Consider the following 16475-nt stretch of genomic DNA (forward strand, 5'->3'; position numbering starts at 1 on the left):
GGAAAGCCATCAACCACATTTTGTCAGAACAGTCCTCTAATGTGCTTTAATAAGAGAGAAGAAAATTTAACCTCTCATTCACCTTTTGCTGCAGAATGTAATCTGAATATTAAACCATCCTGCATTCTGTGTTGTTTTGAACCTTGGTTTTCAGGAGAAATAGAAGGGCTTTCTCTGAGGTCCTGCAGTAGCTTGAAGTGTGTTCTGGGGGAGGCTGGCTGCAGGGTGGTGACCTGGAGGACCAGATGAGGTCCACAGGCTCCATTTTCCTGTGCTGATGCATCTTGCTGTGGAAAGTGTGTGTCCCGAAATCTGGAGCAGAAGCTTGATTTCAAATAATTTTTGTAGCATGGAGGAAATTGGTCTTTAAAAGCTCCAGGCAGAAATTTCACCTCTTTCTCTTGGCTGCTTGCCACTCTCTGTCTTCTATAGGCTATGAAGATGCTAACTGAATGCAGTGCCTCGCATTCTTGAGGCTTTATTTCCTCAAGCATTTATTTGATAAGAAAGAGACTGTTCAGGGTTCAGCATCTCCTTTGATCTCTTCATAAGGCCTTGTGCAATGCTTATGCAGAGCCACGGGCTGGAGCTGAAGAAGCACTGAAGGTGGGCTAGCAGCTTGCTTGCTCTGCAGTTTCCAATTCTTCTGCTCCACTGGAGAGACAGCAAGGAGGCCGTGTCCCTTTTCTGAGGCTGAGCAGAGAGCATGAATGCAGGAAACTTGAATCCTGTGCAAAGCTAACTTCTCAGGAGTCCTTAAATACACAAACCAAGCAGTGAAAGGGAATTGTCTTTTATTCATTTGGTGAGATTCTCTCACCCCTCTACCCCCCATGTACTTATTAAGTCATATGTTCAGCTCAGCAAAGCAAATGCTCAGAACACTATCCTGGAACTTTATTTCTTTTGCCCTATCAATGCCCTCCCACAGAGTACTCCAAATATTTGTCCAGTTGGTTTAGTTTGTAAAGGGGATACAAGGACATTTCTCCTGTTCCTGGAGATTTCTTATTACTTTTCAGACTCATTAGTTCCTGTAATGAGTTGAAGAGCTCTGAGTGAAAGCAGCACAGTGGGGTTATCAATGGAAATGTTATGTGGGATAGCAGAGAGAGCCTGGATCTGAAACATCAAACCAAGTGAGGGTGGTGGTGACTGCTAAGTTCCATTCTCTCTTTTGGAGGTAAAGCAGACCCCACAACTTTGTAGGAGTTTAATTGCCTTAAAGTACATCCTAGCAATGCGAATAGGGTCAAATAATGTCAGTATTATTTTTGTGATTGCATCTACATAGGAAGCCACTGTTTACAAATAATTAATTCATTCACATTAGTGGTAATCCAGCCCATCATGCTGTGCAGGGAGAGGCAAATGCTGTGTTTTTGGTGAACTTTCAGTCCTTTTCATGACCCTGCACAGGAATTGATGCAGTGGATTTGCTGGCCATGACTGTGTCTGGCTTTTGAGGGGCAGATTCACAGCTTGTGTGCCCTGTACCTCTGCAGCAGGAAGTCTGTCCATGTGCAGGATTGCAAATACTGTTTGAGAGAGTAACAACATATTAGAAAGCTGCAGACCGGGGAAGTGCACCCACTGTTCCACACTGAGGAGAAGTCTCCTGCATCCCTCTGCAAGCATCTTTTCCCAGCTGTCCTGAGTATCAGAAATACTGCTCTAAAGGGCCATTTATTTAACCTGATATTTTTATCACTGAAAATCAATACACAGATGGTATTTGTTTAAAACTTTTTCTCTAATGGTGTAATGCTGTGGGAGAGCTCACAGGGGGTTAGTGCAGCTGATTGGGCTGGGTGTACATGGTATTGATACATCCTGACACTGTGTCTGTCTGCTGTTATTAAGGCCTGGAAGTGCTGAATGTGTGGAGGTTCGATTGGTTAATGCCTGTGCACTCATGTGTGTTTGTATTGATGGGGTTTTGTCCTCTTTTTCTCCATTACACTGACCTCCAGGCTAGGGCTTGTGGCTCAGAACATTTGCTAACTGCTCTCTGTAAAGTACAACTCACTGCCACCAGAATTTGAAGTCTAAATGCCATCTAATTGCTAACTTTCCTCCAGGTATGTCATCAGGTTTGTAATGATGGAACCTCCACTTTGCTGGTGGAATATATACACCACATATTATATGGGTTTTTTACTGTAATTCAGCTACTTCAATTAACTCAAAGCTTGAGAAAATCTGTGATGTTCAGTTCACTGGAAAAAGATGATGAGGTCCTAAATGGGGCACCCTTGTAGTTGACACTTGAGCTCCATGTGCCCCAGAGAACTCAGCTATAAAATTGAGTTAATGCTGGAGCTGATTTGACTGTGAAGAACTGAACTCAGAGCTGCTTTGCAGTTGGAGCTCTACTTGTATAAAAGATATACCAGTTGGAAATATATGCCTGCAGTTACAATAAACACTTCTGTCAAAATATCTTCAAAGGCTGGAAGGATTCTGAGTGAGCAGCTGAGATGACTGAGTTAAATAAATGTTGAACTGATGCAAACAAAGCTAGATGTGAAAACATCAATTTCCTCTTGCTTTGGTTTAACTGAAGGTGGATAAAGCAGAAGTTAGAGATCAAGATGAGCCAAATTCCAGGTCCACTCAAATTCTGTGAAAATAGACTCAAGTCTGGAGACTTGTCAGTTTGTCCTTGTAAATTTGTTGAATGCTTTCTCAATATTTTATTTTTAATGCATTTCCCTTTACCTCAGAAAAATCTAATACAGTGTGCATGGTGTATAAAGTTGAGAGGAAAAATTGGAACCAAATTTCTTTTTAATATAAAGAAAGAGTCTATAAGAAAGTCTACTCATGACTGCTTTTAAAAAAAGTATGCAGGAAATGCAAACATTTTCATAGATAATTGATGAGACAAGGGGGAAAAAAGGATAAAAGTTGAATGGTTATGATCATCCGAAGGAAACTTAGAAATCTTATTTTTTATTGCTTGTCAATGCTGTCTGACAATTGTTTCAAGAACAACCTCAGTACATCTCAGTTAGGAAAGGTGTAATCAGTCCTGGTTGTTGCAATAATATTTTCATTGGTTTTTAACAAGTTGAAGTGAGATTATTTGGAACTAGATTGTGCTGATGCTCTCCTGTGCCCAGTGCTCGCAGGGGATCTGTTTGACTGCACTTTGCTTCTCTTTTACACCTCCTCAATTCCTCCCCAGAGTTCAGCAGCTTTACAGTTGCCATGTCTGTGTGGGCAGTGCAGGGAATGCTTTTCTCCATGGCCTCTTTTGTCACAGGAGCCCTGCCTGTTTCACCTCCATGAGCTGCTCCACAGACACCTCTGCCCCTGAGTTTGTGCACCTCGTCTTTTAAGGCTGTCTGAGGATGTGGGCTCATAGAACGGTCCCAGTGCTTTTGGGCATGACAGATTTTAGAGTATGTGGGTGATACAGAATAAATAGAAGAGTTTAGTGGTTGGCCAAATTAGTACAGAATCACAGTCTTGTTTGCTGTTGAGATACTTGGCTTGGCTGTATTGTTAGAGCACCTAAATGTGGAAAATTGTTAGATGTGATCTATGCAGAAAAGAGAGCAGGGTTTGGTTGTAAAGATTCTTACTCTTTGAGTCCTGACAGCATATGGGAACCTCTACTTATATAAAAGTATCACTGAGGTAGCTTCCATAACAAAGGACAGTATTTATGAGCTGCCCTGCTAAACTGTCACATTTCCATTGTTGCTTGACATTTGTTCTGTAACTCCTGTGGTCTGCTGCTTCATTCCTTTGTCTGTGGCAGACACCCATTTGGAAAATACAAAGTGGAGCCAGTTACCAATGAATGATCTTAAAACTAGGCTGAACTTCTGTTTTCATCAGGGAGGAAGATGATGCCATCAGCTAATTTGGTTGATCAATAGCCCTGCTGGCGATAAGGTTTCAGAGCTTGTGGTTAAAAGCTGATTGCACTGGATCCAAAATAAATTTGATCTATTGGTTTCCACAAATGTAGCATAGCCTGGAATGATGTTTCAGTGCTGATGCTTAACTGGTTTTAATAATGATGACAGACTAGACTGGTGCCTGCTGTGAGGACGCTGTAATGGATGAACCCTGGGCAGCTGAGCACTTCTGTTTTTTACAGTAGTGTGGAGCTGTCACTCCCCAGCAAAGGTTCATTATTCTAAGAGTGGGAAGCATTACAGTGTTTGCTGAGCAAGTGTAATGACATCTTTCCTGAAAGCAAGCTTTGATTCTGGTCTTCTACAAGACAGAGGTGCTGGCAGTGATTAGACTGGATTTTGTGGCTGGAGAAGTGTCACTGGAAAATGAAAAGTTCTGTGGCCAAAGTGCACAAAAGTGTGCCAGGCACGGTTGTGATAGCCACCGGGTCATGTAGTTTTAGAAAGGATTCAGCTGTGTTCTTTCTTCATGCTGGGTGGGACCATGTTCTGCTGGGGCGATGGACTAAAATTTAACTGATGCTTTCACCTCTGTTTCAGTGACTATATAATGGCTACGAGGCCCACAGAGGTCACACAGTCACCTGAAACTGGAGACACAGTCGAAGAGTGCACAGGTAAGCAGCTGTTCTCTGAATGTGCAGCTCATTTGGAAGATTTTTCTTCAATTAGTCAGGTCTGTAGTGACCTGCTTTGAGTGTTGTTTTTTGGGGGCTTCTTCTGTAGAGTAAAGAAAATTCTGTTTGTCTTTGTCAGCTGTCGGTATTATGGAAAAGATGTTTTAATGTGCAATGCTGGAGCGACATATCCTGTTGGAGGATATTCCTTTTGATTCTGACTTGGATTTTAGAAGCAGGATGTTAGAGCTTGAAGGGCTGATGGTTGTGCCTGCATTGATGGACCCTGCAGAGGGGGAGCTGAGCCTGTTAACAATCCCCTGTCTGTGGGAGCTCTATCAGTACCCCAGCAGCCTCTCTCTCTGCAGCCATTTGCTACTTATTCTTCAATCTAGTGGCATGGTCTGATGCAAACAGTGTGAGGGGATGGAATAATAGGTAAGAAATGAAAATATCCTACTTATGCCAGAGACTTGTCTACATGAAAGGATATCCCCTTTGCCAGTTTGAATATGGGGAATAGCATCATGTCTGAAGCATCTTGGAGAAGTGGCTGCCACACCATTTGATTTTTTTCTCTCTTTTCTTTGGCTAATGTTTTGCAATCATCTTAAATGTTTGTGTTTTAAAGGTCATCTTGCTTTATCCTTTAGAAATACATTTGCCACTATCAAAATATTGTTAGAAGAGATAAGCAAATTGCAAAGAGACTGTTACTTGAACTCTGCTTGGCAGATGGATAGAGGTGAAGAAAGTGTAATGATAGATGCTCAGCACTGTCTGGTTTCTTAGATTTATAATCTAGTTTGTCACACAGTCTGGTGCTATCCCAGCAATCTGGTAAGCTTTGTGAAGCCAATGCATGAAAATTTTGTACTCAGGTTCACCAGAAGATTCAGAAAAGAGGTCAAATTCTGACCTGGGTGATAGGAAAAGCAGGACATGGTTCATGATCTGAAGTGTTGCCTCTAAATCCACCAGGAATATTTCTGACCCTAAATTAACAAAATTTTAAGTAGTTAAAGGCTGCTGTGCTGTTGCCAAGGTGTTCAGGAGACACTTGGCTGGACCTGGACAAAGCCATTTTAGAATCTTCTGTTTTCTTCCAAAGGTAATGAAGGATTGTTTCACCTCTCCCTCTTCATAATTAGCTCATGATGTAAAGGCTCTGGGAGGGTGAAATCCCCACCCTTCACAGTCCAGTCAGTTAGACTGATTTCTTGAGGTTTGCTTTGCTGTCTGTAGTGCAAGGCTTCCAGAGCATGCTGCTCCTTCTCTGTGGCAGGAACCAGGTTGCTGTCCAAAAACTGTCAGCACCCAATGCTGGTGATACTGAATTCCATGATTTTATTGTCTGTCTGCCAATATCTGGTATTTTTATGAAGATACAATCATGACACTTTCTGAGAATCTTGTCTCTGGGTTGGGGTTTTTTCCCAGGTGTTTTAAATGTTGAAACTATCTAGTCCTTGGATTTGAGGGAAACAAAAGATAGAAAATTCATCCCGAATGCACCCTAGGAAGTCAGAGACCATAGAAGATTCCCAAATGAATGGTTTAATTTGAATGTGATCATTGACATCCCAAATCAGATGTTCCCTATGTTTTTTGCAGTTTCAATTTTTGCACTGGAAGAAGCAACCTTTTATTTTCTGTCTTGTTATAGGGAAGAACTATTCAAAGAGCAGAAAGTTCTGAGTTAATTCTCTCTGTGCACAGGAGACACAATGCAATAGGCAGTACATATACAATAAAAAATACAGAATTCACAAACTTTACAGAGAAAGGAAAATGCTTGTTCCTGCTTCTTTTCTGTTATAGTTGGCTAAAACATAGCATAAGCAACTAATTTTTGGGAAGGCTTTTCCTTTTTATGGAAGTAACGTAGGAATTTAGTATTTTATTTTTAATGCCATAAAACTGAAGATTTGCAACCATAAGATTTCAAAAATCACCAGTGGACAAAGCAGACAAAGGCATAGTTGTTTGAGCTTGGATTTTTGCTTTGCAATGATTTTTTTCCATTTTAAGTATTAAGGTCCTCTTGTATTTTATTAGTTCAAGTATCAAATACCAATTTATTGTCATGTTGGGCTGCTTCACAGTGCACTGAGATGTAGGCACCTTTAGCTTAAAGGTGGCATCCTTTTCATGGTGTGCAAAACCAGAGCACAGCTGTTCCCAGCAGGAAGCAACCAAGAGCATTGTCCTTCTGAGCCATGTCTTTTTTTGCTAAGTGCTCCCTCACAGAACAGTCCCACAGTTTCCATCTGCATCCAGCACTTAGTGTCTAGTAGTGATTTGATCTTTTTTTACATAATAAAATGGCAAGTGCCAGTCTCTGGAACTGCAGGGAAACTTACTGTCTTCTCATTCATTGGAGGCAGCTGAATGTTTGCAGCTGAGCAGAGCATGGTTGAAGAGGAGTTATTGCTGGAGGGGATGTACCCCACACACCAGAAATAAATTAGAGTCTAGAGGAGGCACTGAAGTGACTGATGTGTCTGCACCAGATCCTCTCTGTTGCACAATGGTGCAAGTGTTGTCCCATGCCAGCTGGGGATTGCTCATTGGCAGTGTATGGAAATCCTTTCTGTAGCCTCCATTCAGTTAGCACCACTTCTGATCTAGACAAGTATTTGGAGTAGTACCTTGGCAATGTTTGCTTTTGTGGCAAGGCTCGTGTCTGCTTCTCCCAGACATCCTTAGGAGCACTTGTTATTGTGTGGTGGGCTTTTTGGTGTGGGTTTTGTTTCACTTTGTGTTTTTTTTTTTTTTTTTTTTTTTTTAACACTCCTGGTTCTCTGGAAATACCAGCATCTAATTAAGCTCATCAATAATGCCTGCACTAGAATCCAGCTTGCTTTCTGTCTGTACAGCTGACAGTTCACCAGTGTACGTGGCCAATGTCCTTGTTTCTCATTTAGATAGCTTTTGAATTGCAGAGCCCTTTGCCTGTCTCAAAGTTTGCCATTTCATTCTTTGAGTCACTGACTATGTTAGCAGTCATTGCAGAGTTGATAATTTTGGGGAACTGCTATCATTAAACTCGTTAAACTTTTGTTTTGCCTATCTAAGATAAACCAGATCAGCTTTGACAAGTTTCCTGGAAGAATACCACACACATTGTCTAATTGTGTATAGGAAAGAGAGGAATGGTCAGGATGTGTTTCCAAAGGCTCTGAAGCACACTCACCATGCTTGTTTTAGTGTAGAGGCTCAGTGTGCTTGCTGTCTTCTCCTGCCAGCTCTTGCTACAGGTGCAGCATGAAGCTCATTGAGCCCTCTGGGTGTCTTAACAAATCCCAAACCCTTGGGATCAGCTCTGTTGTCTGGGCCACAGCAATGCAACCTGTGTGTTTTCTGTGCTGTCTCATTCACTCATTGCCTGCTAAGCAGCAGGGGAAGATAACAAAGTCTTCCAGTGATAAACCCTCCCTAAGAGCAGCCACATCCTGTTGTCATTGTGGGACTGCAGTGAGAGCTCACTTTCCATGGTTTGAAAGATCCTTTGGTCTCAGAAGCAGCCCAGGTCACTTGGAGAGCAGCTGCAGGCCTTTGGGGGCTCTGCCCAGGGGCAGCCGTGTCACCAGGCCCTGGGGACACCGTGCCACGTCCTTGTGTGTCCTGGCACGTGGCGCTGGCACTGGGCTGAGGAGCAGGGAGGAGACAGGGGGAGTAGATCTCAGTGTCATTGTTTGTTTCTCAAAGTGGCCACTGTCTGATGCAGCTGTGTGGTGGCAGTTTCAGCCCAGATAAGGCCCTTGGCAGAGATCCCTGCACGTACAGGGCACACGCTGAGACACAGCATCACCAACTAAATCATTGCTGGGAGAAGACAATAATTGTCTTGAAATAATGCCCTGCTTATGGAGGAATCCTCCAGATGTGGGCATCCATTATGCCAACCGCTGTAAGTGTTAATTGAACAATGAAGATGGCTCAGATATGCAATGATGTTATTGCTCTGAGTATGTATTTAAGTCAATCACAGGGGTCTTAGTACAATAGTTTGGCCCAAACCACTCAAAGTGACCCCTCAGTGTAAGGGTCAGGGACAAAATGCAGGACTTGTGTGCTGAAAGAAAATATACATAAGAATGTTGAAGCATCTTAGCTCTTATTAAAAATAAAAGATCAGTGATGTTTCATGGTGGGGTTTTTTTTTAAATTTTTTTTTGTATTTTCATTTGGACTATGGAAAATCTGAAACCAAATTAACAGTTTTCCAATTGTTTTCTTAGGGCTGCTCTATTTGGGACTTTGGTGTCCTGCAAGACAATGTCTTAATTTAAGTTTGCTTCTGTGTCCCTGGAGGAGATGTCAATTTTATTTTGGGACACTTTAATGTGGAAACAGATATTTTGATTTTGGAGTTTATGAATTCTTTTTCCAGTTTCAGTCTTTTTGCCAATGTTGAATGTCCTTCAGGTGTTGTCTCCTTAGAGCACTGAATAAAGAGTAAGCAGAACTAAACCAAACTCAGTAAAGAACATTTATACCTAAAGACATTGACAGCAATTTTTACTGAAGATACACCAAGCATGATCACTGTTCAGTTGTGAATAGATACATTCTCTATATAAAGTATATTTTTGTACAGACTAGAACCTAGGTAGGCACCACTATTGTCAGCTTTGTGCCAGTGTTTCTTTATAGGAACCAAATGTAAGAATTGAAGCTTCACCTTTCACTGGACTCCAGCACTGAATTATTTACAAAGGAGCTGACTGAAACTGAATGGGCTGCTCTAGCTTTGAGGCTTCCTCCAGAATTTAAGAGATAACATTACACAAGCTACGCAACACCACCAGCTTTCATAAATTTTCTTTTTTTTTTTTTTTTTCATGTTGCAGGAAAGAAAAAATCCAAATTTCAGACTTTCAAGAACTTCTTTGCCAAGAAGAAAAGGAAAGAACCTCCACCTCCCAGGGGAGAGAGTAATTTAAAACCTTGCCAGTCCAGCAGCGATGTCAGCATCGCTGTGCTCAACACTGCTGCACTTCATTCACCGAGGGAGGCTGGGTAAGCTGGCAGGGAAGGAAAATAAATAAAAGTGGACCTCTCACAGCAGTAGGATGAAAGCATGAGTTGGCCCTTTGGGAGCAGCGTCTGTCCAAATTTGTGCAAAACAAGCCCTAATGCTGATGAAGGAATTCCAGGAATTTCCTCTTTCTTTGCTAGTGCTTGGAGAGTCAGCCTGGAAAGGAGGGGGAGGGCAGCCGGGACAGGGGCAATCCAACCTCTTGGTCTGAGACTGCAGATAGCCCAGATTGCTTTGATTGTTTTTAGTGTTTGACATCTGCCTAGGAGGGTCTGATCAGCAGCAACTTTACAAGAAGAGGATGATGACTGAGTACTGCTAGTGCAGAAGCTGTGTGGGTGTTTTTCAGCATCAGTGATGCCCTCTGTCGTGGCTGCAGTAAAGAGAAAAGTACTTCTGGTATATTATCAGTGTGTGATTGCTTCTTTAACTTTCTTACCTAGCCCTTTAGGCACAGATAACAACTGAAGGCTCCTGGTTTTGTGTCGGCCGCCCCTGCAGGGCTGTGCGTGTGAGGTTTGCAAGCTCCTGGGAGCATTTCTCAGCTCCCTGAACGGTGTTAGTGCACAACGATGTCCTCTTCTCAGTCAGTGATACGAGCTGTCAGCTTGCACTGCAAACACTGCTTCACTAATAATCTTTAGACCCTCGAACTACACAAATACTGCCCTTAGAGTCCCATCATTTCCTCTGGTTTGGTGGGAAGCTTGAATTTCGATATACAGGAATGAATTGAGCATTTGTATAGGGAAATCAGTGTGGACAGGCAATGGCTGAAACATCTGGGCTTTAGTTAATGCATCTTTAGCAGAAATATCCGTATACATAAACATATACATATAAATATACTGCTTGGAATTACAGAGGAATGTAGATTTGCACATAAAAGACTGATCTGTACTAAAGCCACAGTTAATTCTATATTTAATCCTGTGCTTTTTTGGTGACTGCCAGAAGAAAATACAGTAATTCTCTTGCCAGCACATCTGATACATATGCAGAGAGAGAAAAAAGGACAGAGATCCTGTACTGGCAGTCTCAAGAGTAAGGAGACATCAGCCCTTATGGGTAAAGAATTCCCCAGATGGAAAGGCAAATACATCCTAATGTACATGCATTCTTTGCAATAAATAAAATATGCCAGCTAATAGTGAACATACATTGCAGTAAATAAAAGCTGCACGACTGTTTTTCCTAATGCACTAAAATTGTGCCTTGCCCATATGGAATACCTCTCGTGCTGAAAAGGACTATAAAATCAAACACAAAAGGATGGGATGGCTTCATTAATGAAGAAATAAGGCAAGTGCCTTGCTTGTGTGCAGAGCTGCTGTCCTGTAGACAAACACAGCCAATAACCATGATATATAATGGGAGGAAGCACAAACTCTGACCTGTGCTGTGAGAGAAACAGCTCTGATTGCCTTCAACACAACATAAACTTAGAGCAAATTTATTTTGCCCTGCTGTGAGGCTGTGTATAGGTGTAGACAGACTGACTACACCTTTGGGGCAACAGAAGGGTTAGCCCAGCAGCTAGGGGAGGTGTCTCTGGAGATGTAAAGAAGGGGGATGCAGGAGGAAAAAGGGGTTTTGTTTGGGGTTTTTTATGCAGTGCATTTACTTAATGAATGTTCACAGTCTTTCTTGGCTTTCTTCTAAATAAAGAGAGAATCTGTGGTTAGGCAAATAGCAGAGACCTCTTCTATTTTACTTCCTTGCAGAAGAGCTTTTACATACTGAGTTTTTTTTTGTCAGAGTTGTGTTCCTAATCATCCTCTGCTCCCCAGAGTCAAACTTTCAGAGGCAAAGCATTGCCTGTGCAGCATCTGAGCCAAGGAATCCTTGTAATTTTTATTTGTTAATACTCTGGTGGCAAACAATGAGAAAATATTCTATGATGCTTTCCAGTTCAAGACTAGGATGAAATCCTGGTAGAGGCTATCCTTGTTGTCTTTTGGACAAAGTAATGTACAAATAGCACCTGCCCACGCTGGTGGAACTTGGTTAATAAATTATTTGAAGCCTTCCTTGTGCCACTCAAGTGCAAAATTTGCTCTTCATAACTTAATAGCCCAAGCCCAATCAATCTCAGTTAATTACAACTCAATTAACAGCTGCTGTGGGAACTCATCATTGTTTCACTGTGCTGAACAGCCAATGAGCACAGGAACAGAGCAGGAATATCTTACCTAGGCACTTTAACCTGGCCATTGATAGTCTGTAACTCTAACCATGGACACTTGTCCCATCTACATTTTTTAAACACTTGGGATCTGATCATATTTAGGATATGGGTGAATGCAACTGGTTTTATTGCTGGATGAGAAGATTCGAGTCAAGTTTGTTAATACATCAAAGTTAAATTTTCTGCCCAGATTTGCAAGAAGGGAAAAAACAATCCACCATCTTTTGCAGGTATGACACACACCAGGCTGCAAAAGCTGTATCCTGAATGTCTCATGTTAGCCATACTGCCACCAAAGGAGGACAGGGGAGTCCTGTTGTCCCTTTCTGCACCTTTCTTAGGGTGGTTTGCATCCACCTACCTCCTAACGTGGGACCTAATCATGCTGGACTCCCTCTCCAATCAGCAAACTGACCTGTGTGTTCAATGCAGATGCTGAGTGCATTGCAAAGGGACATCTGCATTTGATCAAATGTGTTTCTCCTCTCTCCTGAGTATAAAAGAAGCAAACAGTGACTGTCTTAAACATGCACGAATCTGAAGTGAAGCATGATGCATCCCACTCTGGCCTCTTTATCGCCCCTCTGCCCTGGTGGTGTGGGGAATGTACCCAATGCTCTGACCACTCATCCTTCCTTCCTTCCTTCCATTCCAGGCCCAAGGGTAGCATGGGAAACAAAGCCTTGTCCCATGACAGTGTCTTCATTTTCGAGTCTGCACCAGGAAATGTGACAGGTGATGTCTTGTCTCAGGAAAACATACCTGGAAGGGTGAAAACTTTACAGGTGAGAACATCATCCCCTCATCAGTAGTGCTGCTTTTTGTCATGTCTCCCAGGAAAGTCTGTTGCTTGATTTCTTTTGCTGTGTGCCTTAGGATTTTGCTGACTGAAGTGTCTACAGCCAAATTTGCTACTTTTGGATCTAGTCTGCCTCTTGGAAGCTGAATTTTTGAGCAGTCCTGGTGCTTTCAGCCTTGCCCAGGTCTCTTAGTGTGTGATGTGAATCCAGTTCATGAACTCTTGGAAACTTTCTTTATTAAGTGTGTCCTCTTCCAATGGGATTTATGTTCTTTATTTCATAGCTACTGCTTTTGGGTTAAGGCCATTTATTTGTACTGTAGTGTGTCCCTTACACTGTTATTTAAATGTTATATTTAAATATTATTTGTGTTACTCTTTTTGACAGTTCTGGCTCAGATGTTTTCACTACACATGGTAGTGCCAGTGGCTGTGTAAGTGTGTGGGATGATGGATTTGTCAGGGTGCTCTGACAGCTTTATTTATATAATTATTCTTTTGATTTCTGCCAGCAAAAGATACTGTATTCTGCTGGGTCATTTCCTTCTTCCAAGGCAATACTGAACCCTTCTTGACAGCTCCCTTATGAACTGTTCATTATATTAATTGCATTTCACTAACTGCCCAGCTTGGAACACTCAGATAAAAGTTTAAGGTTTTTCCAGAGACTGAATACAAATGGTTGATAAAGGAGCCAAAGGTCATTGAAATTCCTCCTTTGCTCAGTGTGAGCTTCATGTTGCAAAAGACAATTGAGTCACATGTTAAGTAATAGAAGATGCACAGAGGGACTTGTTCCTCTCTAAGGCTGCAAAATGGGCAAAGCTATTTTTGTATAACTAAAGGAGTAGCAGAAGAAAACGTGTTTGTATATTACAGAACATTGTTAGGGGGAAAAAGCTCTTTTCATGCTGTTTGCAGTCCACTGTGCCCTCTCCCCATCCATCATCCTCTGCAGTAATGTAATACTGCCAGCACTATTTTTGTAGCTCTGACAGACAGGCTTTTTCTGTGAGCTTGACTCTTGTCAGAATAAAAGCCAAGCACTAATAAAAACAGTTACTTTCTTAGCAATGTAAATTAACTTCTACCAGTAGAAGACAGAATGCAAATTCAGTTTCCCTCACACCACTTTGCTGTCTGCATGTAATAAATTTAATAAACGTAAGACAGGAAGTTGTGAAAAGAGACCAAAGCAAAATTGACTGTCTTTTCATTCCCATTAAGTGCACGCTTATGTTGCATGCCTTGTGCTGCCCATATATCACAGTATTGCAATATATTGCCCATAAATTGCAAAAGGAAGATGTTGGAACTGGGGGACTGGTGTTCTAGACATTGTGCTACCTTGTGTGGCAGCTAGAGCTATAGGAATTACATTGCAAATGAACCTTGCTAAATAAGAATTGCAGCTTTTTAGGTCTATTTTACAGAGGTGTACAGGACTGCATAGATTGCAGGAAAACACAAAACCAGGCTTAAAATTACTCAATATGGTTTAATAAGCAAAAAAAAACCCCAAAAAACAAAAAAAACAACAACCCAGAAACATTAAGTCTGCATGTTTATCTTGGGAATATTCTGTTGAGATGTTTTCAGTTGAAGGACAAAGTTTGTGTTCAGACCTTGTTTCTATTCCAGCTTTGTCACAGCTGACAGACTTAAGCCAAGAATTTTAGTAATGGTGTTTCCTGAGATCTGAACATTTTTAGTTTGAGGGAACATCTGGCTGCTTGTGAGTTTGCAGACTTTGTTGTATTTTTCTAGGGTCAGGGCTGGCCAGAGCATTCTTTTGTGCAATCCTGGAAAAGAATCCCCAACTCCTTTACAAACCAAGTTGTTCCTGGCTGCTGTTACCATTCTTGCTGTAGACAGGACCAGGACGTGATGGTGGGGGAAATTAACAAGCAATTAATTAGGGTGGACCAGAAATGAAATTGATTTGGTACTCTATAAAAATCGTGACTCAGCTGCTTGTGTGGGAGAGGGCTGTAACAAGCTCTCAAATTTGGAAGGGCTTTGTGAGGGAAAGGTGACTACATAAACCTGGGATTGGGAATGCTGACTGGCAATACTTTGTGTGACTAAATACCTAAATTTATGTGACTAAACAATTAAATATAGAATTTTGAAAGTTTTAAATTTAAATTGAGTTAAACTGTAGTAAATTTTCTGGAATGGTGAAATTCCTGTCTTCTTTTGTTAAATTACTGAATAAAACTGATTTTACTTTTAATTTTATACCAACACCAGTTTTAATGATGGGTCCTTGACGAATGTAGCTGGATAAAATTTTATGAATGGCTCTTTTCTATAAATGGTCTGTTACTTCAAGTTTTTCTGTTAACTAGAAGATTCTGCACATCTAATAGGAGCATGCGGGTTACAATGTCCAGAACATCTTCTTTAAATTGTACCAATGAAAGTTTGTATTCTATATTTCAACCACAGCTTCAGCTGCAGCAGAATGTCAAACTTGGATCACCTCCTCTTGTTATAACTGGGAAAAAACTGGAAGATGCAGGTGCTGTTTCTGAAGATGATGGTTTACCTAGAAGCCCTCCTGAAATTTCTACCCTTCATGAAGTTCTGACAGATTCGCCAAACAAGGTACAATTGACCATCTGTACAGAAAAGAGAAAATCTGCCTAGAGAAGGGGAAGACCATTTTGTTTGTTTGTGCAGGATGGTACAGATCAGTTAGAACCAGAAGAAATTACCTAGATGGACTGTGGACTTTTCACTCTGAGGTATACCTAGAAATTGACCCTGCAATTGACCCATTTCTGGGTGCAATTTTCCATGCTTTTCTGTAGACTAGGACTCTGATCTCTATCATTAGCAAATGCATTATTTCAGACTTCAGTGAACATGTGAGAATTTGTAAATGTGATAATTTGAAAACAATAATCCAAAATAACTTTATAAAATATACTGCCTCCTGTGGTCAGCCTTCCTGGAACATCCCAATGCAGGAGAACTCTTCTCTGCTTTATGTTTGATGCCAATGATGAAATTAAATCTAATGTGTAAGGCAGGGACCCAGTGACCCTTCCTTTCTTTTTCCTCTTGTGTTTTCTCATAATTAGCACTGGATATCCAGCTCAAGATAATTCCCTTGACTTACCCTCTTCCTCATTTTATCCCACAGTCCTCCAACCCTGTTCAGCGTCATAGCTCTTTGAGTTTAGGCGGGACAGACAGTGAAGATGAACAGGTAAATAGCTCCTTTTCCTGCTAATAAACTTCCCTGAGATGGCATATGTGGAGTCTGTATGGAGCCAGTACAGCAATTTTATTTTTTTAAATTTATTCTGGGTACATTGTATCCTAGGAAACAATTCTTTAAGAGTCCAGAGTGAGGCAAATGACACTTAAAATGTACCTCAGGGTTTTCAATAAAAAAATAAAGACAGGCAGAAATCTATTGGTAAGTGGGTTGTGTGAAGAGCACAGAGGCAGCTCTGTGACACAGTATGAATCTATAAAGTTACACAAAACACTGGACCGGGCAAAGCACTTCAATTCTGCTCCCATGTGCCAGGGCCCCCATGCCAAATAATCACACCTTCCCATCAGCAGTGGCTTGTGAGCTTGTGAGCATCTCTCTGTTCCTGGGAAATGATTGCAGGACCAGCCTTTCCTGATGGCAGGTTTTCCACAGGAAAGGGTGTGTTTTAATTAGCAATTTTCTTTGGATGGTAAATGACCATGAGAAGCAGCAGGTTCTGCTCTCAGAACAACACAGTTCTTGACCAGATTGGAAAAATTTGCAGAGATCATACTTTTTGATTCACCTTGACAGTTTTTGTAGATGAGATGTGAAGATGTTTTCATGATTTTTAAGACTTCACCAGCATACATATTTGACATGCTGTGTTATATCCTAAGCTTA

General features: G+C 41.4%; 1 protein-coding gene across 1 annotated transcript in view; it reads left to right on the top strand.

The window, feature by feature from the left end:
- Positions 1–16475, top strand: part of KIAA1210 (KIAA1210 ortholog) — a 37329-nt gene that overhangs the window by 11454 nt on the left and 9400 nt on the right. The window contains exons 2-6 of the mRNA XM_041396728.1: positions 4473–4549; positions 9406–9574; positions 12437–12566; positions 15032–15190; positions 15732–15797. Coding sequence (XP_041252662.1) covers positions 4473–4549; positions 9406–9574; positions 12437–12566; positions 15032–15190; positions 15732–15797 — 601 coding nt within the window. The remainder of the gene's footprint in view (positions 1–4472; positions 4550–9405; positions 9575–12436; positions 12567–15031; positions 15191–15731; positions 15798–16475) is intronic.

This window comes from Onychostruthus taczanowskii, unplaced genomic scaffold (assembly GCF_017590055.1).
Source record: "Onychostruthus taczanowskii isolate IOZ18803 unplaced genomic scaffold, ASM1759005v1 scaffold13, whole genome shotgun sequence".
In the NCBI taxonomy this organism is placed as follows: Eukaryota; Metazoa; Chordata; class Aves; order Passeriformes; family Passeridae; genus Onychostruthus; species Onychostruthus taczanowskii.